This window comes from Monodelphis domestica, chromosome 7 (genome assembly GCF_027887165.1).
Source record: "Monodelphis domestica isolate mMonDom1 chromosome 7, mMonDom1.pri, whole genome shotgun sequence".
Classification (NCBI taxonomy): Eukaryota; Metazoa; Chordata; class Mammalia; order Didelphimorphia; family Didelphidae; genus Monodelphis; species Monodelphis domestica.
The window spans coordinates 268,182,176-268,205,648 of record NC_077233.1 but is presented as its reverse complement, the minus strand read 5'-3'; the positions used below and the strand labels follow the sequence as shown (position 1 = coordinate 268,205,648).

Here is a 23,473-nt window from a genome sequence, read left to right as displayed (position 1 = left end):
GACAAGAAACACAAGTGTGACATTCATCTCTATACATACTATTATACTTTTTCTAAGGAAGTTTAATTGATATAAATTAATTATGGCAATTAAGAGCTCAAATTGTTTTAGAAACAGTCTCAGCCAACATTTATCTCCTTGCCAAGAGAAATATGGCAAAACTAGTTTCAAATCTAATCTTATTAATAGCTTACAGAGGAAAATATTGCATGATTTTAAGTAATATAAAACAAGGAAGTGAAGTATAGGAAAAACAGAAAGCTTGGTGAGACCCAACAACTGCCATGGTATTTAAAGGCAAACCTGAAAGAAAGAAAAGGAACAAATGTAATATGGGAAAGAATTATAAATCAGTCCATAAAGAACTTTTTGATCAGTAAATGAAAGTAGAGGCTCCACATTGGGGTTTTAACATTAGAGTCCCTGATGTGAAGTTTAAGGAAGTAAAAATATGTAAAAAAAAAACACAAAAAATAAAAAATAGGAGGAACATCTGGATTAAAAGAAATATTCACAGATAGCATATCTCCATGCTGTAAGTGATGCAGTTTAGAGGGAACTGAAGGATTCATTCTCAAGGTAAAACTAGATGGATGAATGAATGAATGGTCATATATTAATTAAACTCTCACTATGTGCTGAGTGATATATCAAGCTATATTTGAGCTAAAAATCAACACCAAGTGGGAAGGAAGGAAGGAAACAAAAAAGGAAGGAAGGAAAGAAAAAAGGAAAGAAAGAGGAAAGGAACAAAGAAAGAAATAAAGGAAAGAAAAGGAACAAATGAAGGAAGAAAAAAGGAAATTATGGAGTTTTTGTTGATTTATTTTTCCTCCAGATCAGTGATTTAATTGTTAAAGAAAATTAGTTTTATTATGGAGATGTACAATTACTCCACACTTTATAATCTGAGTTCAAGTATTAAGTAATCTGGCCTGGGTCACAAAATTATATATCAGAGATGAAAATTGAAAGTAGTTTTAACTTATTCCATGGCAAACTCTCTATCCTTTATAGTTTTCTACTACCAATATCTTTCTATTTGGGGAGAGAAGTAGGAAGTGAATGATGGTGGTAGGAGGTTGGAAGTGTAGTAGTTTGGAGGGACTAAAGCAAAAGATATGATTTAATTGCAGCTCCCAATGTGCATATAAATGCACATAAGTATTTGTGGTATGATTTATTGTCTTAAGAGAACTGACTTATGAAATGATTCTTATATTTACTATCTGAAAAAAAAGTGTAATTAATCTGTCTGATGAAGGAAGCACACTATAGTAGAAGAGATATGGATTCAGAAAACCTTGGTTGAAATTTTGACTCTACAACCCACTACTTGTATGGCATTAGTCAAATTATTTATACTCTATGAACTTAGTTTCCTCAAATTAGAGTGTTAGACTAGTCTTCTAAGTTCCTACAGTCTTTTCTAGTTCTAAATCTATATTTTTATGAGCCTATTCAAATAAGATTCATAAAATATTAAAGATCATCATTCCTTTGTAATCTAAGAATTTACCATTCAAAATTTGCCTGTTCAAAGTCACACAGGCTTTGCTGGGCAGACTGATTCACTTAGAATTTGAAAGGTATTTCCTTTCTACTCTAGAAGGGGCAAAAATTTATCTAATTTTTGCTGTTAACTGAACCTCATGTTGACTCAATTTTTTTTAGTTATTTTAAAGATTCCCTTCCCTAGTCTTGCCTCCTATTTTTGTTTTTGCTATATAGAATATGCTGATATTTAAGAGTTGATTTGGTATCTTGCTTAACTGCATAATAGCATTAGTAAGATTAATTAAATTTAAAAGGTTTGCTAGCCAGCGGTCACTAACTAGCAGAATTAGGATCTGAAAGCAGACCATTGGCCTCTAAATATAGTCTTTGTTACACTATTAATCACATTGTCTCTTCTTAATGATCCATATAGTTCACTTATCTGTAACATTCACATTTTCTTTTATGATAGATAAAATGGCTGTAGAGAATATAGAACAATTTAAATAGCAATAACTATGCACTAGACAACTGAAAGAATTAGTATGATGTGCAATAGAAGACATATAATTCTGAAAATAAAGATATTCATTTTACAGGAAATAAAAGTGAGGGACAGTGAAATAGTTCCCCCCTCATATGTTTTTTAATATTAGTAGCAAATTTAATATTAAAAGCTCTGGATCTTAAGTCGAATCATTTAGTATACTATCCTCTGAATCTGCATTATGGTTTAAAGGATGGGACACTGGACTTGAAAGCCTTATTTTCAGTTCCAGTTTCTTGTGTGAATTTAATCAACTTGCTTAGCTTCTGGGAGCCATATCTAGAAAAATGAATGTAAACCTTCTCATGTCCATTTCTATGTCATAGAAATTGACAATACATCTGAAAGTGCTTTCAAACATGTTATAAAGAATGAAACATATAAATTATCATTATTTACTTCACTGTATTATAGTTCAAAAATTATCATAGTTCAAAATTAATTTTATACTTTCAGAATACTTTAAGGGAATCAAAATGATATTGTGTCAGATTATTTTTTCATCTTTAGAAACAATTTCTAAGTTTACAGTTTCTTTTTAAGCAACCTGTCATGATGAAAGAATATTTGTAACTAGAATGGGAAGCAATTGATTAAGTAACAAAGAGAATTACTTTTTTCATTTTAGATCTTGATCTTATATTAAATACTTCCAAACATTTTTATTATTATTATTATTATGAATAAAATACAGTTAAGAATAAACTTAAAGCAAAAAGTGCTCCTCATTTAAGGCTAATCATGAGAAAAAACACTTTTTTTCTGTGAACATTAAATAGATATTTGTTTTATGATTCATTTGTAAAGTATTTAAAATGTCAATATACACACTAGTCTTCAATCTATTCGTAGATCCTAGAGAACATAAAATATTTATTAACTCATGTCTTTATTTCGCCTTCTTAAGACAAATCACAGACACTATAATCTTGTTATTAATTGCAGTCAAATCTGATTTTCTATTTGTAATAAGTGATTCCAATTTATTCCAGAAGGCAGCTACAGAAATATATATGTGTTAGGAATGAAGGTGAGATGAGCAGCCGATGACTTGTTAGTCATATACAGATTCCTCTGGTTGGTTCCAGCCTAAATTGATGCTTGAGAACCTACTTCTGAAAGTGCATGAGGAGATAGAATGGAAGGGCCCCACTGTCCATTTAAGAGGGTATTCTAAGTGCATGCCACCTGTATGAGGAAATTATTCCAGAAAAGCTAAAAGAAGGGCCTTGCTCTTCAACTCTATATAAACTGAAAATATTCTGTGAAAATTTCAAAGGGCTACTGCAGATAGAGGTAGGTGTGGGTCCAAAAATCCACCAATAGGTCAAATCTCTCTAGTTCCATTTTGTGTGTGTGTGTGTGTGTGTGTGTGTGTGTCCCTGGACAGAGCAAAGTGAGGGAATTGTATCACAGGTTCAGAGCCATAGGCACAGGCCCAAGGACAATCAAGTCACTGGAGAAACACCAAATAAGGTTATTCTTAAAGAGGACAATATAGCAAGGTCATAGAAAAGATAGTAAATAAATACAGACATGTTTTTCTGAGCATCTTTGAATTCCCTCTTTTCCTGGTCATTGATGTCTAGTTGTCTCTTCATTTTCTGTTATATTGCTAGAAGACTCTGAGTTTAGAAGCTGTTGATGGGGAGAGAGCAGCAGATATTTGCTACTTGTGTATAAGGCCCCATTAGGGATGCCACTCCATGCTGATCTGAGTGTAGTAGCAAAAGGAGAGACAAATCCTTGAGAAATGCAGTGACTTGAGCAATGTGGAACTAGCAGAAAGGACAGAACCTGGTAATGTTGTAGCAAAGACTAATCTGAACAAAATTTGCAGCTGCTATGAAAACCCTCAGTTTTTGTGGACATTTGAATGGAAAATAAATCTATTTTTTTCTAATTGCTTGCTAAATCAGTCTTTGAAAATTTTATATCTGTATTCCCATCTCTTATCCTTTCCTCTTATATATAGGATGAGAAAAGGTGATAGAGGAAGGAATAAATTGGACAATTTTCTCTTTACTGTTTTACTATGCAAAAGTTTCACTTACAATCAGATAACCATTAAAAAAGACAATCATTTTAATCCATGAATGAAATTGATGGAGCAAGGGATATATCTTTCCCTAAATATGAGGTTGGGATTTGAGAGCAGAGATGAACAATTTTCTTCTGGAAAGTATTCGATACAGTATTATATCCCTTCTGTGAAAATGAATCTAAGATGAGTGCCAAGGAGTCATGAGGCATGTGAGTTGAAATGTTGTATCCTCATTAGGTGTTGGTAGACTGAGATGCCTCTCCTGAGTAGTGAAGATACTGTGACCTATGGGGAAACCAGTGTACATGAACAATGAATGCTCTTAAATCAAATCATTAGACCAGTAGCCTGAAGATTTTGTCACATGGGGGACAAAATATGTACCACACTCTCAATGGCAGGCTGCTTTTATTGTATTGTAAGTGGCAGAAAGCAGGACAGGGAATGAGCTGTAGGTTGCTATTGTTTCTACAGCAGCATGAAGTATACACACCACCTGTCACCCATTAATTTATATAACCATCAGCAAGAATCATTCTCATTCTAAGTTCATACTTAAGCAAAATATCAACCTTAATGAATTTTATTTGCATTTTAATGAAGTTGGAGGGGCACCCATTTTAATTATCTTTTGCTATCAACTTGCATGATTAGGAATTCATCTTTTTGTTTGTTTGTTTTGTGTTTTGTCTTTTGCCCTCCTCCCTCCTAATGCCCAAGCAATATCCACAAAGGAAACTAAATTAAGATTAATTTGTGGGAGGCAAGAGATTATTTTCAGTATTTTGACATCCCTCATGAATTCAAGATCATAGTATGGAAAGATAAGAAACCAAATTATCCTTTCATTAGTAACCAAGCCAAAAAGTAAATGGACCAGTCTGGTGAATAAATAAGACATTAAGGCCAGTATCTTGGGGTGCCCAGTGACCTTAGATCTAAAGAAGGAGAAGGCAGAAGACAAGTAATCTTCTAATTAGACAACCCACTGCTTTTAATGTATGGGAGAGGAAGGTGTCATGAAAAAAGCTGAGATAATTGCTAATGCCCAACACATCAGGGAGAGATTAGAAGAAAGCAACTGTTTAAAATAATTAATTACATTCTGCTATTGGGAAATGAGTGAATTGCTTCCTTTTTGGAGGAATATTAATGCATTCATGCCACTTGTGTGCCATTTGGCAAATTACTTCTTCTAATGCACTAAATGATACTCTAGAATTAATGCACCTCCAAAAAAACAAGTGATTCACTCCACTCTTGCCAAGAGGATGAGGCTCAAATTGTCCATGAAAAATTTTATAGCTGAAGACACACACTCCCAATTGTAGCACAAACCTCACAAACACATATGTATGAAGTTCAAGACCAGAGACATATTAATGGAATCACACATTTCTCTCCCTCTAATTATGCTTTCAAAATCAAAATTTCACCAGTTCATATTTCAAAATAATACACATATCACTTAAATTACCTGAAAAGCCTATTGTATTTTACTAAATACAGTTATTATTATATTACCGAGTTTTCAAAGTATGATCTTAGTAGGGAAAAACAAGAGATTTTACATATTGTTGACTAGGTCCCTGAAGCAATAGCCTAATCTATACTAACGTATTCTTCACTTATTTTGTGCACTTAGGAAATCATGGAAGTTTATATACACACATACATGTGCCAAACTAAACAAAGAAAAGAAGTCTAGTATTATTGTTCATCAAACACGTAGAAAATGTCCTCAAATATAAGAAGACTACTCTAACGGGGATAAACCAAGCAAAACAAAACATTATTTGTTTCTTTCTATCTAGTGTTTGGAAACCTTAGATGTGACCCCCCAAAAATGGAATAGGATATTATTTCACACTTGTCCATTTCTTTGTTTGTTTCACATGAAAGCTATTGTAAAAGCCCTGTTTTCTCTTGAGAGTAGACTTTGAAGTTGAGATTTAAAAACACAAAAAAACTCTTCATTAAAGAAAATGTCCATAAAAAGAAAATACTTCCCATCAATAAATGACTGGACTAAATGTAGTTCTTAGATATGCCAATTATGTCATGGATTATAAAATTCTTTCTATAGAAGTGTAATTTGGTAATGTAATTGCCTTTGATATAATACTTGCATATAATCACACATATAAATCCACTAAATTTCTGGAAACTGGTTTATGCCTATATGCCTGTGCATATTTGTATGGAATAGACATGCGTTGTATATGTATGTGTATATGTGAGACTGATGCAGTCAGACATAGAAATAAATATATCTCAAAAGACTTCCAAATTGAATCTGAGAGCAGCACCCAGGCAAGATGACCTACCTACTAGAGTGTTTATGCTAGGGTTGTCAGAATGCATAAGACTTTCTAACCCCTGGCTTCTGTTTCCCTTTAGAAGCCAGTGCTACTGACAGAGTGGTGTGGAGATTTCCTTTTGAGAACCTGATGCATTTCAATGAGAGCTAATCAAGTGATCTTGACTTAATGATGTTAGGTTCCCAATGGAAAAAAGACACAAATGTCTAATGCTACAGATAACATTTTTTTTTAAGTCTAAGCATTGAACAAACAAGCAAATACACAAAAATTAGTCAATAGTGAATATAGTGTGTACCCCATGTAAGAAAATCAAAAGCCATTGACTCATAATTCTCAAATTTTAAGAGTCTCCTTGGACATGATATTAGGTTGGATATAGGACCACAATAAAGTTTGAGTTCTCTCTTCAATAGGCTATGTTACCTAGCTGCCCTAAATGTGTAGAAAAGATAGATAGCAAATTAGTAGTAACTTCAGAGGGAAAGCAGTGGCAATTTGGGTGAAAGGGATGAGGTTAGAGACCAGAAAAATGCTCTTACAGAGTAAGTCTTAAAGGTAGACAGAACAATTAGAAAGTAAAGGTGATTCCTGGTGAGGGGGGTATCCAGAGAAAAGACATAGAGTCTGAAGATCAATTGCCTAATAGAAGGGAAAGTTAGAAGGCTGGTAAACATGATGGGTATGCAGGTGGGTATTTGGTCAGGCTTGTGTTTTAAAAGGAAGATCACTTTGGCACCTGACTGGACTGGAGTGGAGAGAAAAAAAAAGTTGTGGTTAGATCAATAGAAAGAGAACCAGGATCAAGCAGTGTCAGTATCCAAAGAGAGGAGACACTATTAAGGAAAAGTTGGTCATCAACAATATTAAAAGGTGTAGGAAGGACAAAATGAATGAGGTCAAGAGAAAAGTCTATATAATTTGGCATTTAAAAGATCATTGGTAACTGAAGAAAGAAGTGTCAATTAAATGATGTCAGAAGTTATATTTTTTAACCCTTACCTTCTGTCTTAGAATCAATACTATGTACTGGTTCCAAGGCAGAAGAGCAGTAAGAGCTAGGCAATAAGAGTTATGTGACTTGCCCAGAGTCACACAGCTAGGGAGTATCTGAGGCCAAATCTGAGCCCAGGATCTCCTGACTCTAGGCCTGGCTCTCAATCCATTGAACCACCCAGCTGCCTCTTGAACAATATTTTGAATCAAATGTGAGGCTACATTTACTTTTATAGTTCTCAATAATTTAGCTGAGAAATGAAGGAGAGAAATAGGATGATAGCTGGTAGGGATAATAGGATCAAATAACATTTTATTGCCATTGTTTTATTTTGTTTCAAAAATAAAAGGAGACTTGTCTGTGTTTGTAGATAGCAGGAGAAAGATATCTAAATGAGTCAAGATTAGGAATATACAAGCACTAGGTTAAGAAAGAAAGTGAACCAAATTTCCCTTAAGAAAATGAGAATTATGTGGATTCACTATAGATCATCTAACAATAACAAGAAGATTCCAGAAATTAGAAGAAAAAAATAGAATTTTTTGAAGAAAAAGCTGAAATAAAAGAGGTAAATCAAATATTTAAGCAAAATTAAAAACAAACAAAAAGAATGGTAACAACTGAGTAGAAAATGGAGAAACTCCCTAAAGAAGAGATAAAGATGGAGTCAGAGGAAGATTGGGAATTGAAAAAAAATGGCATAATAGAAGTCAGTAACATTAAAAGTATATTTGAATTCTAGGCAAACTATAGGTATTGCCCCTGAAGGGACATTTCTTCTGTCCCACCTCCACCCCACCCCAGAGTTACAGATTGCTTTTGTGGATAATGTATTTATGATTTTAAATTTCTATCTTTCTTTTTGAAATATCACTGGGTGCCAAATCATTTTTGAGCCACACTGTGATTTCTTGGTATTTTAATTTGTTCTTTTCTGTTTGCTAGAAGCATTTTATCCTTCAACATCTATAAACTCTAAATATTAACTAAGACATTTTTGAAAATTTTTGTTCTGGCTTTTCCTTTAAGAAGTGATTTTCACTTTGCCATTTGTCAGATTTACATCCATTCATTAGTGGTTTATTGAAATATGCTAAAACCAGGATGTCATGTACATATTTGGAATTTTCTTGGGGAAGATACTAGATTGGTTTGTCATTACCATCTCCAGCTAATTTTACAACTGAAGAAACTGAAGCAAACAGACTTCCCTGGGACTTATAGCTACTGTCTGACATGGTTTGAACTAGGGAAGATGAATATTCTTGACTCCAGAACTAGTATTCTATCCATAGCACTATCTTGATGCCTTCAATCATTTATACTTGTCCTTTATAATATATATAAATCTAAATCTAAAAATCTCATTCTTCATTTTGTCCAGGAATTCAAATTGATCCTTTAGTCAAAATATGTTTTTCTTTATGGCTTTCTATCATCTGTACATTTAAGAAGTATGCATGTGCCATTTATGCTATCATCAGGATCACTAATAAAACATAAATACTTATGAAATTTATGATAATTAGCTATTGGATTCTGTTTCCTTGATCACCTCAAATAATGGTTTCCAATTATCTGGTAGCCAAATGCTCCTTTTAATAATAAAAACGCCAAACAAAAAAACAATGTTCTTTCATTTTCATAAATCTATTATGTACAAATACTTTTCCCAGAATATATGTATTTGTTCTAGTAAAATAAAACTAAGATTTAAAATATTTTTTATATCACACAAATATTAACATGTAATAAATATAAAATGAATCATTGCCATGCTGCTTTCCCTGTCAAAGTGTAATTAAGAAATGGAAGGTACCTTAGGATGTAGTTAGGACCCATCAAATTCACAAAAGCATTTCTTAGAGATAAGAAAGGGGATTCATCCCACATATGGGCAATGACCACTTTCTTTGATGTAATCAGTCATGACCACTCACTTGTGTAATGCTGGTAAACTATATTATTTTTATTTTGTTCTTTTTTGTGCATGGAAAAATGTATTCCACCCTCAATTTTGGGTCTTCTGGCTAGAGGGAAGGCCATTTGACCCATCCTTTATTAATAGACTGCATGCTCCTATTAATAAATGAGATCTTCTTTGAGGAAAAAAAAGAAATGGAAGGGACCTTTGAAGGTACCTAATCAGATGTCCTATTTCTATATTTTAAGAAATTAAAGTTGGAAAAGTTGACATTTTTCTAAAGTCATATCCGTATTAAACAGGACAATCAGATTTTGAAAAGTTTTCCTTTGACTTCAAATATATCCTTAGTCCCTATCAAATCACATTGCCTCCCAAAGGTGGAAAGTGAGAGGAAGGATGCTCAAGAAAGAAGGCTGTAATTGTTAAACCTGGATGAGAATATTTTGGATATTGGAACTCAGAATGAGGTAAAAGCAAAATTCCTCGGATATCACTTTCTTCTCCATTCCTTCAGACATAGATTGGAGTCTTTCAATGGTTAAAGGGAACATGGTACATCCACTATCCACACTCTTGTCTTGTAGATTGTCCATAGGTTTCCCTGCCTTGAAATAGGATTGCCCTATTGTAAAATGATAGCATCTTTGAGGCACTCAAATCTTCCACTATTTTGATGCCTTTCTGGTAACAAAGAATTACCCACAGGTGATGTTGGAATGATGAAAAAGGGATGGGGACTGGGGACAATTATGTGGCTTGGCAGAGTGAGAGCCAGACCTACAGAGAGAATTCTTGGTTCAAATCTGTCCTCATATACTTCCAAAATCTATGACCCTGGGCACTTTACCCCCATTGCCTAGACCATATACCTCTTTGGCCTGGGAACCAAAACACAGTATTGTAAGAGCTTAAAAGAAAAAGAAAAGACAGAAAAGAAAAGAATAGGAAAAAGAATAGGCAACTTGTTCTTTTTTTCTTCACAGTGTTGAGCATATCACTTGTGATATGGAATGGTTCCTAAACTTTTGACATTCTATGTCAGTTAAAGTGAATTCACAGGGTCTGTCTTGCATTTTTCTTAAAATTGTATTCATTGCATTTTTTTCATTAAATAAAATTGGTACTAAATATTTGTAATAAAATATTTTGTTGTAGCAAATAATTGGGAAAAAAGTAGATTTGGGGGAAATGACTAAATAAATTGTGGTAAATGAATGTAACAAAGCAATAAATGATGAGGGTAGCTGTGAACCCCTTTTGGGTACATTTTCCTTATTGGCACTAGTTTTGGCAGTTTTCATGCTCATGGGAACATATGATACCTCAGTGCTATGAGTTGTTACTCCCATTATAATTTATGAACCCTTATTGATATGGTTTCCATTAATAGTCAGAAGGTTCAGTTAGTTCTTACTCAAGTGACATAGCAAGAACCATTGATTAAAAATAATTTCCCACAAGGAAACTTGGAGAATACTTTCCCATGAATAAACATAGAGTCTAGGTCAGAGACAGTGGATATAAATTTAAAGTGATACTGTGGCATATGTTTAGGGAATATATGTAGCCAAGGCAACATACAGTGCCAGCACCAAGATCTTCATGTAATTTCTTTCCCCAGAAAGTCCTTTCAGAGTTCATTTTGGTCGGGGGTGTCAGATTGATGAGTTGCTCTCTTATTCAGTTAGGTTTTTCCCCAAGCCAATTATGTTCTTCACAGGACAGATGAGTTGATCCATTGAGTTTCCTCAGTTTACTCTTGGATGAGCATCTGCAAACTATCACTTCCATCTGCAGGCTCAGCTGAGTATTATTGCATTTTGTTAGCTTGGATGCTATTGTACTCTTTCAGAATAGGTAGAGGCTCAGCAAAGTATTGATACAAGTAACTATACTTCAGTTTCTTTTATGCTTTGCATCATAGGTTTTTTACTTTTCAGTAAGGACAACGGAGAGTTATAGTCAGTGTATCATATTTTGAAATTCTAGCATCTAAGTTGAATTCTCTCAGTAAAGTCTTCACTCCCAGTAATATTACCTCTTCTCACTCCTAGTAAACTCCAGATTTTATGTAAGTGAGTGGGTGGAGTCCAAGATACTAATAATCTGTATCCTGCAACAAGTTTCCTGACCTAGCCTCAGAATACAAAGGAAGGGATTATTTTTTTAGAACAGAAAGGGCCTCAACCTTACAGTTTATATTTTCTGTCCTTATCCCTTACAACTTTTAACTTTGCTGGTCTAAAAAAGAACATCCTCACATGAACAATTTAAAGATATATAGGATGATTTATATGAAATCATAAAGTAGGAAATAGAATGTGGAAAATGAAATACACAGTCAGTAAAAGAAAGGTTAATAAAATAAAACTGAATTGAGAAATCATAATAAAAAAAGTTTGACCTGAAGGAGTAAAAAATGTGTTCTCTAACTTCTTTGCAAATATGAGACTGTTGGAAAGAAAAGTGATTTTCAGTTTTAAGTTTCCATTCTTTTTCTCTTTTTTAATTCTCTCTTATGAGATAGCTTGCTAAATAGAATCAAAAGATTTTCACAAATTAAGATGATATAAAATATAAGGTATATATAAAATATTTTAGTGTATATTTATGTTGAATTAGTTTAAAAATATTCAACATTTTTTTAAAACCCTTACCTTCTGTCTTAGAGTCAATACTGTGTATTGGCTCCAAGGCAGAAGAGTGGTAAGGGCTAGGCAATGGGGGTCAAGTGACTTGCCCAGGGTCACACAGCTGGGAAGTATCTGAGGCCAGATTTGAACCTAGGACTTCCCATCTTTAGGCCTGGTTCTCAATCCACTGAGCCACCCAGCTGCTCCCAATATTCAACATTTTGTCCTTAGTTTTATGTTCTCTCCCAACTGATGTATATTTATTCTTGGTCTCCTCACAGTATATCCCACAGTTTGTGAAACTCTGTCTTTATATACTACAAAGAGATGACAGAAAGAAGAAAAGGATCCTTGTTACATAAATATTGATAGTTCTTTTTATGATGATGAAGGAAATTAAATGGCTGTCCATTAATGAGAGAATGGCTGAACTAATAATGATATGTACATGAGTTATAAGAAATTATGAAAGGAATAATTTCAGAGAAATATGGAAAGACTCATATGAACTGATTCAGAGAGAAGTGAGCAGAACCAGGAGAATAATCCCTGAAATAACAAGAACATTTTAAAGACAAATAACGTAAGAAAGCTTTAAAAATTCTGATTAATGTGATGACTAACTATGATTCCAAAGAACCAATGATGAAACATACCTCTTGACAGAGCAATGATGAACTCAGGGTAAAGACTGAGAAATATATGCATAGTTTTTGGATATGGCAAATTAAAGTGATCAACAAATATTAAGTAATTACTTAATTGTGAAGAAAAAGCTAGAAAGAAAAGAGTGAGACAGAAAGAGAAAAAGAGACAAAAACTGAGAAACAGAGAAGATAGACAAAAAGAATATTTACTCCTGGCAGCAATACAACTGCAAGGTAAATTTTGATGATGTCCTTCTTTAGTGGGCTGACATTATAAACAATACCAGTACTATTTCTTTTGTAGTTTGATGCATACATGTTTTGCACTGCATTTATATGTGAGCCCACAGCTATGTTGTGTTCCCAATGTAATTTAGCAGAATAAATATTTGTTAACCTCAATATAGTGTTTCATTCTAGAGATACAGAAATCATTATTATCAGAGTCCTTAACCTCAAGGATCTTATATCTAATGGCAGAGGAGGGAGAAGGGAAATAGAATAGGTACATGGCTAATAGGCAGCTAAGTGATGCAATGAATAAAGTGCTGGTCATACAATCAAGAAGATCTGAGCTGAACCCTAGCCTTAAATACTCAATAGCCATGTGGTCCTGGAAAAATCCTCAAACTCTGCCTCAGTTTTCTTATCTGTAAGATGGAAATAACAATATTACCTTCCTTCTAGAGTGAGGTGATGTCTGCAATGTGTTTTGCAAACCTTAAGATCCTCTAAAAATATTAGTTGTCATTGTTGTAAACATGTTACAAAGAACAGTGTGATAAGAGCAAAGGAGAAATCCAAAGTTTTCCAGGAAAATTAGAAAAGGGAGAAGTTCCTGTGAATTTGTATAGAGTTAAGTTTTCTGCCTTTTCTAAAGACTGTTGCTAGCACTTCCACTAAAAGATAGCAATTCATTTGTATCCCAAGCATACCCACACACAATTAGCCAAACTTCCACAGGGGCAAGGTAGATTAATATATACAGGATAATCCTAATGGAGCATATACACATTTTTATATCCTATTCCTTCAAGAGTCAATGTTAAGAGTGAACAAATCAACCAAATAAGAACTGAGTAAACAAAGATTTTTTACTCTAAGGACCCCCCCTAATATTCATACATCTAAAAGATCTATTTTATTTCTTCAGCAATCTAGTTCTAAATTAAACCAAGGGGTGTGTAAGTAGTCATGTATCATGTATTCATAATAATGATACACTTGTGGTAACTGGGATTGTTGCCACAGCAATTAAAAACCTTAATTTTTAAAACATTGTAACCCAACTTGGCAGAAACAAAGAGATGTAAACAGTATTTAAATTTGTAAGTGAACATTCTGACCAGGTTTTGAAATGTTAATGATATTCCCACTAATCTTATGCCTCACTTTCCCCAAGTATGGCCATAATAAAAATGGCAGCTCTTTTAAATCAGAAAAGTTATACTTGAATCTAAATTTTCAAAACGGGCACATTCTAATAAGCCTATTCTCTCATTCTACCTAGATTTAAATATTTCATGGAATATAGCATTTTATCTTTGAAATTCTTATGATTTTGAAAAATAGCAACATAGTGATTGAAAATAGAGAAATGCAGCACAAATCAATAAAAGAATAGAAAGGAAACTTACCATCTCTTCTGTTAAGCCTTGCAAACCCAGGACTATGACTGCTAGATAGCTCTGAGGAACAACTGAAGGATGACTGAGGCAAAGCTGAAACCAGCTGATCATCACAATTATCTGTAAGGGAATAGCACCTGGTTAGAATTAATGCATAGAATTTTGGGGTTTTATTGGAATGCAAAGATAAAGAAAGCAAGAGAAATCATCTAGCCTTCCTGAAGATTTCAAAAAGCCCTTTCCTAATCAATGTTTTTGTCTCTTTTGTGATCTCAATGCTACTTAAACACAATAATAACATTTTATTGGTTAACATTTCATCCCATCTCTCTAAGTTTCCTCTATTATCTATCTTGAATTTTTTAATTCCCTAAATTCTTCTGTTAAGGTTGATAAGACAATATTGATGACTTATCTAAGTTCTAGAGCTTCTGTTTATGGAAACTGGTACTGACATCTGCCTTTTTAGTTTAAATACCAGTAACAAATAGAACTGACCTAGGTAGACATGTGTTTCTTGCACTGTCAAAAGGGAAATCTAATGATGCTCAATTACAAACAACTACAAAAATGCTAGCATGTAGCTCTTTAAACTACATGGAAACCAGAGTTGATTGGTCTAGTATTGCATGTGTAGCAAAAGTAAAAGAGGCATCAAAACATCAGTGAGCCATTATTAGCATGCAGGTCTCCAGTTTTCCATAGAAAAGTGCATAGTATTTCAGAAAAGGAACTAACAGCAGTTCACAATCAATGGTGCATAAGCAAGCAGGTTCTAATCAATAACTTGGATGTTAAATCCCTCTTCACCACAATTACTATACAGGGCATGTATTCATTCTCCATTTATTTTTGCAAAGTATAAATTGAGAATCAATACCAGTTCTACTTTTAGCTGAAGGAGAACTGACTTAAACACCAGAAAAAGCGTACAAATGTCCTTTCTGTACTGTAATGGCACTGCTGTCTGAAAAAATGAAAAAGTAAGCAAAATATATACCATTTGGAAGGAAGAAAAATATTATAAAATGGAAACTCTTTTGGGGGTCAGGAACACATCATTTATATAGTAAGTTTTAGAAAAGCCCTAGAGTCGAAGTGCCATTTTCTTGGTATCCAAGAGTCAGCTTATAATAAAATGCCATACTTTTTTTAAGTTACATTTTACCTTCGAAAAACAAAAACAAAAAAACCTATATAAACTACACAGACACTATTCACAAGCAATTTCTCACACACATAAACACACACACACATATACACATATATATGATCTGTGAGTGTGTGTGCGTGCACAGAAACATGATGAGTTTGAGTTTTAGACTTGGACTCAGGAAGCACTAGAGGATCATCTAACTAAAACACATACTTACAGTTTAAATCCAGGCCAGTCAAAGGTAATTTTCTATGCCTAAATTACAAAAATGGTAATATTCTGAGCTGGATATGCTTCCTCAGTGTTAATATGTTAATATTCTATTCTCTTTACATTGCATGATTGACTTCTCTGATTGAACTGGACATGCAGTTTAGGATTGGCTGGCTGAACAAGTGACCACACTGCAGGAAGATCCTTAAAAACCTGAGCTCCTTAACTGGGTAGTCAGTTAACTCATGAATCAACTTTTGATTGGAAACACTGACTGACCCCTGAGAATGAACCAGAGAGTGGGAAGGAGCAAGTAAAAGAGAAGGCAATTTTCTCTCCTCATCCCCAACCCCACCTCCAATCTCTATTGGCTAGAGAATTTAGAGCAGATCTATCCAATGAGTAAGAGTATCTGTATCCAAACAGAATATGGATACATTCTAGAGACTGATATGGTTAAAAAGAGGCAGTGATGGACCAGCTAATGGCTCTGGAATGGGATTCTGGCAGTAAAAAAGAGATCTGGCCATGGACTCAAAAGGAATAGAGCTACTGTTGGTGGCTGAAATTCCAGCTGAGGAGAGTGATAGATTATGAATATTCAGATGTATAACCCATGCTACATGGGAGATATACATAGAGAGTTAGCATCTGAGAGATCAAAAGCTCCTTGAGGGGAGGGAATGTTTTTTTTTTCATTTCTTTTTGCCTCTTTTCCGTATCCCCCCGCATTTAGAATGGTTATTGCTTGATTAATTTGTGTGAGCAATTCATAAGATTAAAAGAACAACTGAGCCCTACAATACTAAGTGTGTGAGTAGGTGGTATTGTATGGCTGCTGTTCTAATTCTTTGCCCAGACTGTTTACTGGGGTATGGCCATTGTACGTGCTACAGTTTCTTGGAGGTATAGGGGAGAACTGAGTGAGAAATGCATACAAAGGGTAGATGAGGAGACCTGAAAAGGTCTTGACAAGCCCTCAGACATCTTAGTTTTCTCTGCACATGATGTTCTCTTCACCTGGCAAGTAAGTTGCTTAAGATGGTTGTAGGACATGCTTCCTAACACCATCAGCTCGTTTGAAACATGGACCAGTCAAAATACTTATAGTGATGCTGAGGTAGCAGTAATCCCATCTCCTTGTCCAATCATAACCTAGAAGAGGCTTATTCCACTCTATAAAAAACTGGACACAGGTTGAAAAAAGGGTAGATTTCCCAAAGCTTGCCTCATTAGAAATAAAATCTTTTTAACTTGCTAAATTTTCCCATTTATTCAGGACAAAGGCATGAACAAAGCTTTCTTTTAACATAGGGGTTTTACAAAAAATGATTTTTATTTTTATTTAGTCATATTAGAACATTATTCCTTGGTTACAAGAATTGTATTCTTTCCCTCCCTGCACTCCACCTCAACCTTCTCATAGCTGACCAACAATTCCCATGGGTATTACAGGTGTTCTTGATCAGAACCTATTTCCATGTTATTGGTGTTTCCACTAGGATGTTCATTTAGAGTCTACATCCCCAATCATATCCCATGAAATCAAGCAGTTGTTTTTCTTTGGAGTTTCTACTCCCACATTTTTTCCTCTGATTGTGGATAGTGTTCTTTCTCGTGGATTCTTCTGAGTTGTTCATGATCATTGCATTGCCACTAATGGAGAAGTCCATTAAATTCGATTGTACCACAGTGTGTCAATGTCTGTGTATAATGTTCTCCTGGTTCTGCTCCTCTCACTCTGCATCAATTCCTGTAGGTCATTCCAGTTCACATGGAATTCCTCCAGTTTATTATTCCTTTGAGCACAATAGTATTCCATCACCAACATATACCACAATTTATTCAGCCATTCCCCAATTGAAGGGCATCGCCTCATTTTCCAATTTTTTGCCACCACAAAGAGCCCAACTATGGATATTCTTGTACATGACTTTTTCCTTATTATCTCTTTGGGGTAAACCCAACAGTGCTATGGCTGGATCAAAGGACAGACGGTCTTTTTAGTACCCTTTGGGCATAGTTCCAAATTGTCCTCCAGAATGGTTGGATCAGTTCACAACTCCACCAGCAATGCATTAATGTCCCAACTTTGCCACATCCCCTCCAGCATTCATTACTTTCCTTTGCTGTCATGTTAGCCAATCTGCTAGGATGAGGCGATACCTCAGAGTTGTGTTGATTCACATCTCTCTTATTATAAGAGATTTAGAACACTTTTTCATGTGATTATTAATCATTCTGATTTCTTTAACTGAAAATTGCCTATTGATGTCCCTTGTCCATTTATCAAATGGAGAATGGCTTGATTATTTTTCAAATGATTTAGTTCTTTATATATTTGAGTAATTAGACCTTTATCAGAGGTTTTTGTTATGAAGATTTTCTCCCAATTTGTTGCTTCCCTCCTAATTTTGATTGCAATGGTTTTGTTTGTAGACAAACTTTTTAATTTGATACAATCAAAATTATTTATTTTATATTTTGTGATTTTTTCTAACTCCTGTCTGGTTTAAAAACCATTCTTTCCCCAAAGATTTGACATGTATACTATTCTGTGTTCACTTACAGTTTCCTTCTTTATATTCAAGTCATTCACCCATTCTGAGTTTATCTTGGTGGAAGGTGTGAGATGTTGATCCAAAACTAATCTCTCCCACATTGCCTTCCATTTTTCCCAGCAGTTTTTATCAAATAGTGGATTTTGGTCCCCACACCTGAGATCTTTGGGCTTATCATAGACTGTCTTGCTGAGGTCACTTACCCCAAGTCTATTCCACTGATCCTACTTTCTGTTTCAAGCAAGAACCATATTGTTTTGATGACCACTGCTTTATAGTATAGTTTGAGATCTGGGACTGCAAGTCCTCCTTCATTTGCATTTGCATTTTCCTCCATCCCTGGATATACTTGATCTTTTTTTCTTCCAAATGAACTTTGTTATGTTTTTTTTTTCTAATTCAGTAAAAATGTTTCTGATAGTTCAATGGGTATGGCACTGAATAAGTAAATTAATTTGGGTAGGATTGTCCTTTTTATTATGTTAGCTTGCCCTACCCATGATAAATTAATGTTTTTCCAATTATTTAGATCTAGTTTTAATTGTGTCGAAAGTGTTTTGTAGTTGGGTTCATATAGTTCCCGTTTTTGTGTCAGCAGATAGATTCCTAAGTATGTTTTATTGTCTAAGGTGATTTTAAATGGAATTTCACTTTCTAATTCTTGCTGCTGGGATGTGTTGGAAATATATAGAAATGCTGATGATTTATGAGGGATTATTTTGTATCCTGCAACTTTGCTAAAGTTGTTGATTATTTCTATTAGCTTTTTAGTTGATTCTCAAGCATTCTTTAAGTAGACCTTCAAATCATCCACAAAAAGTGATAGCTTGGTCTCCTCATTGCCTATTTCAATACCTTCAATTTCTTTTTCTTTGCTTATTGCTTGTAAAGATTAAAATTTAGGGGATATGGGGAGACTGAGGCAGGTAGAAATTAGTTTCTCTCTGCAAGGAGTATTATATTTTTTAGAGGTTTATTGAAGATTAAGGATTAAAGAAAATACAGAATAAGAAACCCGTGTCCAGGCCATAGAGTGGCCTAGACACAACCTCACCTACATTATGAAAAAAAGCCAGGCCTGCCCCAAAACAGAAGTCCAAGAGTCTATTTTTTACATACTACGCCTACTGTTTTTAGTACAATGTTAAATGATAGAGGTGATAAAGGGCATCCTTGTTTCACTCCTGATCTTATTGGAATGTCTTCTAGTTTATCCCTATTACAGATGATGTTTGTTGATGGTTTTAGGTATATACTGTTTATTCTTTTTATGAAAGGCCCTTCTATTCTTATACTTTCTAGTGTTTTCAATAGGAATAAGTGGTGTATGTTGTCAAAGGCTTCTTCTGCATCTATTGAGAAAATCTTGTGAATTTTGTTGGTTTGCTTGTTAATATTGTCAATGATGTGGATCTTTTTCCTAATATTGAATCATCCCTGCATCCCTGGTATAAATCCTACTTGATCATGGTGAATAACCCTCCTTATTACTTGCTGGAGTCTTTTTGCTAGTATCCTCTTTAAGATTTTTGCATCTATGTTCAGTAAGTAGATTGGCATATAGTTTTCTTTCTCTGTTTTTGACCTGCCTGGCTTTGGAATCAGTACCATATTTGTGTCATAAAAGCAATTTGATAGAACTCCTTCTTTTCTTATTCTGTCAAATAGTTTGTATAAAATCAGGATATTGAATATTTGATAGATTTAATTTGTGAATCCATCTGGTCCTGGTCATTTTTTCTTAGGGAGTTCTATGATGGCTTGTTCAGTTTCATTTTCTGCTATGGTATTATTTAGGTATTCTATTTCTTCCTCTGTTAGTCTAGGCAATTTATATTTTTGTAAATATTCCTCCATATCACCTAGATTGCCATATTTATTGCCATAAAATTGGGCATAATAATTTTTAATGTTTGCCTTAATTTCCTCTTCATTAGGGGTGAGTTCTCCATTTTCATCTTGGATACGGTCAGTTTGGTTTTCTTCTTTCCTTTTTTAAACTAGATTGACCAGTACTTTATCTATTTTATTTGTTTTTTCAAAGTACCAGCTTCTAGTCTTATTAATTAAATTAATTTTATTAATTTCTCCTTTGATTTTTTTATGATTTCTAATTTAGTCTTCATTTAAAGATTTTTTAAATTTGTTCACGTTCTAGTTTTTAAATTTGTATGCCCAATTCATTGACCTCTGCCCTCCCTAATTTGTTCATATATGAACTCCAGGATATAAATTTCCCCCTGAGTATTGTTTTGGCTTCATCCCATAGATTTTGAAAGGATGTCTCATCTTTATAATTTTCATTTATGAAATTATTAATTGTTTCAATGATTTGTTCTTTAACCAATTTTGGATAATCGTATTGTTTAATTTCCAATTAATTTTTTATTTGCCTCTCCATGTAACCTTACTAATCATTAATTTCATTGCATTGAAGTCTGAGAAGGTTGCATACCTTTTAAGTTGAGTCCAGCAGGAAGGTTTCTTAGCTCTGTCCTGTTGTTAGATTTGGTTTTCAGTCCCGTAGGAGAATTTGGTTTTTAATTGTTGAGAAATGGTTTTCAGAGGTCTGAACTTTTGCTGCCTCTATGCCGCCATCTTGACTATAAATGATGTTTTAAGAAATAAATTCCCCCCAATATGTGCAGGGGTAGAAGCTACACTCTTGGAATAAATGAAGTAATACAAATTCAATTTTGGAAACAGGTCAGAGAGGGAATGATGCTTCCCTTCCTCTGCTTGTCAGATTCCCTTCACTGGTTGTCTTCATTCATTAGAATGTGAGCTCCTGAAAAGCCGAGATTGTCTTACTTTCTTGTTTTTGTAGCCCCCAAATTTTACACAATGTTAGGCACATCATAGTCATTTATAAACATTATGTGAATATACTTATATATAAATAGTTCATACAACACTTGCAATATATTTACACATATCACATGCATATTTGTTTTTCCCTATTTAAGCTAATATAGTCAAAGTAAAATGAATGTTTACATGTATTCTCTAATAATTTCATCCTGTACTACTTTCTAGTAATGAACTTCATATTTCCATATACATATACTTAAATATTCAGAACATTAATTGACTGGATGAAATTTTGAAGGATCATTTAGTGCTAATCTTAAGACCTTAAAACACTGAAATGCTTGATAGGTTATTATTCTGTTTATCTTAGAAAATATTAAAGGGTAGAGATGGCATATTTTTCTTTGTTAGTTTTTTTCAGTGAATTGTCAACTTCCTGGTAAAAAGTCATTTTTTGTGTAGTGAGAACTAGTTATTTTGAATTTAATCACTGAAATTGTAAACAAGCCAGCTTGTAAACAAATTGCTGAACAACTGAATAAATATAGTACTTTAAAGATGTTTTGATTAGGATTGTGCTGTATTAGGCTGGATTTGGATAGTCTGAGAAGACTATTATTTGAAGAAGAATTATCTAAACTATATTTTCACAAAGTTTAAATCCAGAGATTCTTTCCAAACTTTGATTATTTCCTTTGAGGCCATCATGCTCCTTTTACTTTTTATTCATATATTCATTCATCTATTGATCTATTTTTATCTTCAGGATAAGTTCTTCATCCCCTTTCAAACAGATCTCATATATGTGTGGAATTCATCACAATTTCAATCCAGTTGCCAGATTCTTTTTCTTCTTAAGTTGTAAACTGAAAATCTGATTGTTTACATATAACTTTTTAAAGAAAACATATCTATTCAGTGTGTTATCTTATAGCAGATGGGGAAATGACTAAAGAAGAAAGAAATTTGAATATTCTCTTTTCAATACAAATTGTTTGCCTTGTAAATTTCTTTTCACACATATTTTCTTAAAGAATGGTTCTCAAACTAGACTATACATATATATTTAATATATATATTATATAAACAAATATATATGTACATTTGATTCTTCCAAATAATATTTTCAATCCATATAGAATATTGCCTTCATTCCTAGTCCTCATCAAAAGAAATGTTAAAACAAGTATAGTTATAGATGAACTCCATTCTTAGCAAAGATTTTGCATTCAATTGAGCTATTCTTCATCTAAATAAGTAAGTAAATCATTGCATTTTCAGTGAACCTATTTTTCCCCAACTGCAATTGGTAATAGTATATCAGTGATTCATTCAATATTGGTTGTTTTTGTTTTCTCTGTGCAGGAGAATTGAAAAATATACTTTCTCTGCTATGTGTTAACAAAATTAAGTAATCAGGTTTGAGTGGATTCAATATCATCACAATTAAACATGAATATTTATACTGAAATTGAAACAAGCTGGAACTATTTAACACTTGCCTTAGTTTTTGTAGTATGGGTAATTTTATTATATCCTGGGTAATTCCTCAGCTACTTTTACATTTTTTGGTCTATATTACAATTTATTTTATTTTCAAAAAAACCTTACCTTCTGTCTTACAATCAATACTGTGTATTGGTTCCAAAGCAGAAAAGTGGTAAAGGCTAAGTAATGGGGGTTAAGTAGCTTGCCTATTGTCACACAGCTGGGAAGTGTCTGAGGCCAGATTTGAAATAGGATCCCCTGTCTCTAGGCCTGGCTCTCAATCCATTGAGCCACCCAGATGTCCCCCACATTGCAGTTTAGAAAAATTTAAGGTAAGACTGAAGATATTATAGAGCCAAGATTTGGAGATCAGTAACCCTAACTCCTTTTTTCTTTTCTTTAAATTAACTTTTATAGCTATCTTCTATTTCTTGTATCACCATAGTTATTCTACCCTCTACTCCTCCCTGAGAGTTTTCCTATATAACTAGTATTTTTAGGGAAGAAAAAGATCACCACAACTGATAATGAAACATCTAAAATATTGCACAACTATAGATTTCCCACCTCCACAAAGGTATGGATTAGGCGTGTCTTCTCATATCTCATCTGGATTCTATACTGGATCTTCATAATTTTGTTATTTTTACTTTTAAATTTTTATTTTTTCCAATTATACATAACCATTTTTAATATTAATTTTAAAAATGAGTCCTAAATTCCTCTCTGTCTCTTCTTGTAACCTCTTCCTGTGAAACAGGGGTGAAGGATGAGATAATGGCTCAAGGTAGTCCAGTGTTATGAGATGAGAAAGAGAGGAGAAGAAAACTCTCTGTAAATATCCCTGATTTTTTTTTTCCTGTAAAATATGAGGCCAATTTCCCGGCAGGGAGAGTGAAAGGAGAGGAAGTGATGGAAGGATGGAAAGGTATCAAAGAGTCAAGGTGAAGAATGTGATAGTGAGTTGATAAGAGATGAGTATAGTAGAATAGCCTAGCATTAA

General features: G+C 33.8%; 1 protein-coding gene across 2 annotated transcripts in view; it reads right to left on the bottom strand.

Moving 5' to 3' along the window:
* CNTNAP4 (contactin associated protein family member 4) overlaps positions 1-23,473 on the bottom strand; it is a 677,206-nt gene that overhangs the window by 513,745 nt on the left and 139,988 nt on the right. For both annotated transcript variants that reach the window (XM_007497949.3, XM_007497950.3), the window contains exon 2: positions 14,251-14,361. In XM_007497949.3, coding sequence (XP_007498011.1) covers positions 14,251-14,361 — 111 coding nt within the window. The remainder of the gene's footprint in view (positions 1-14,250; positions 14,362-23,473) is intronic.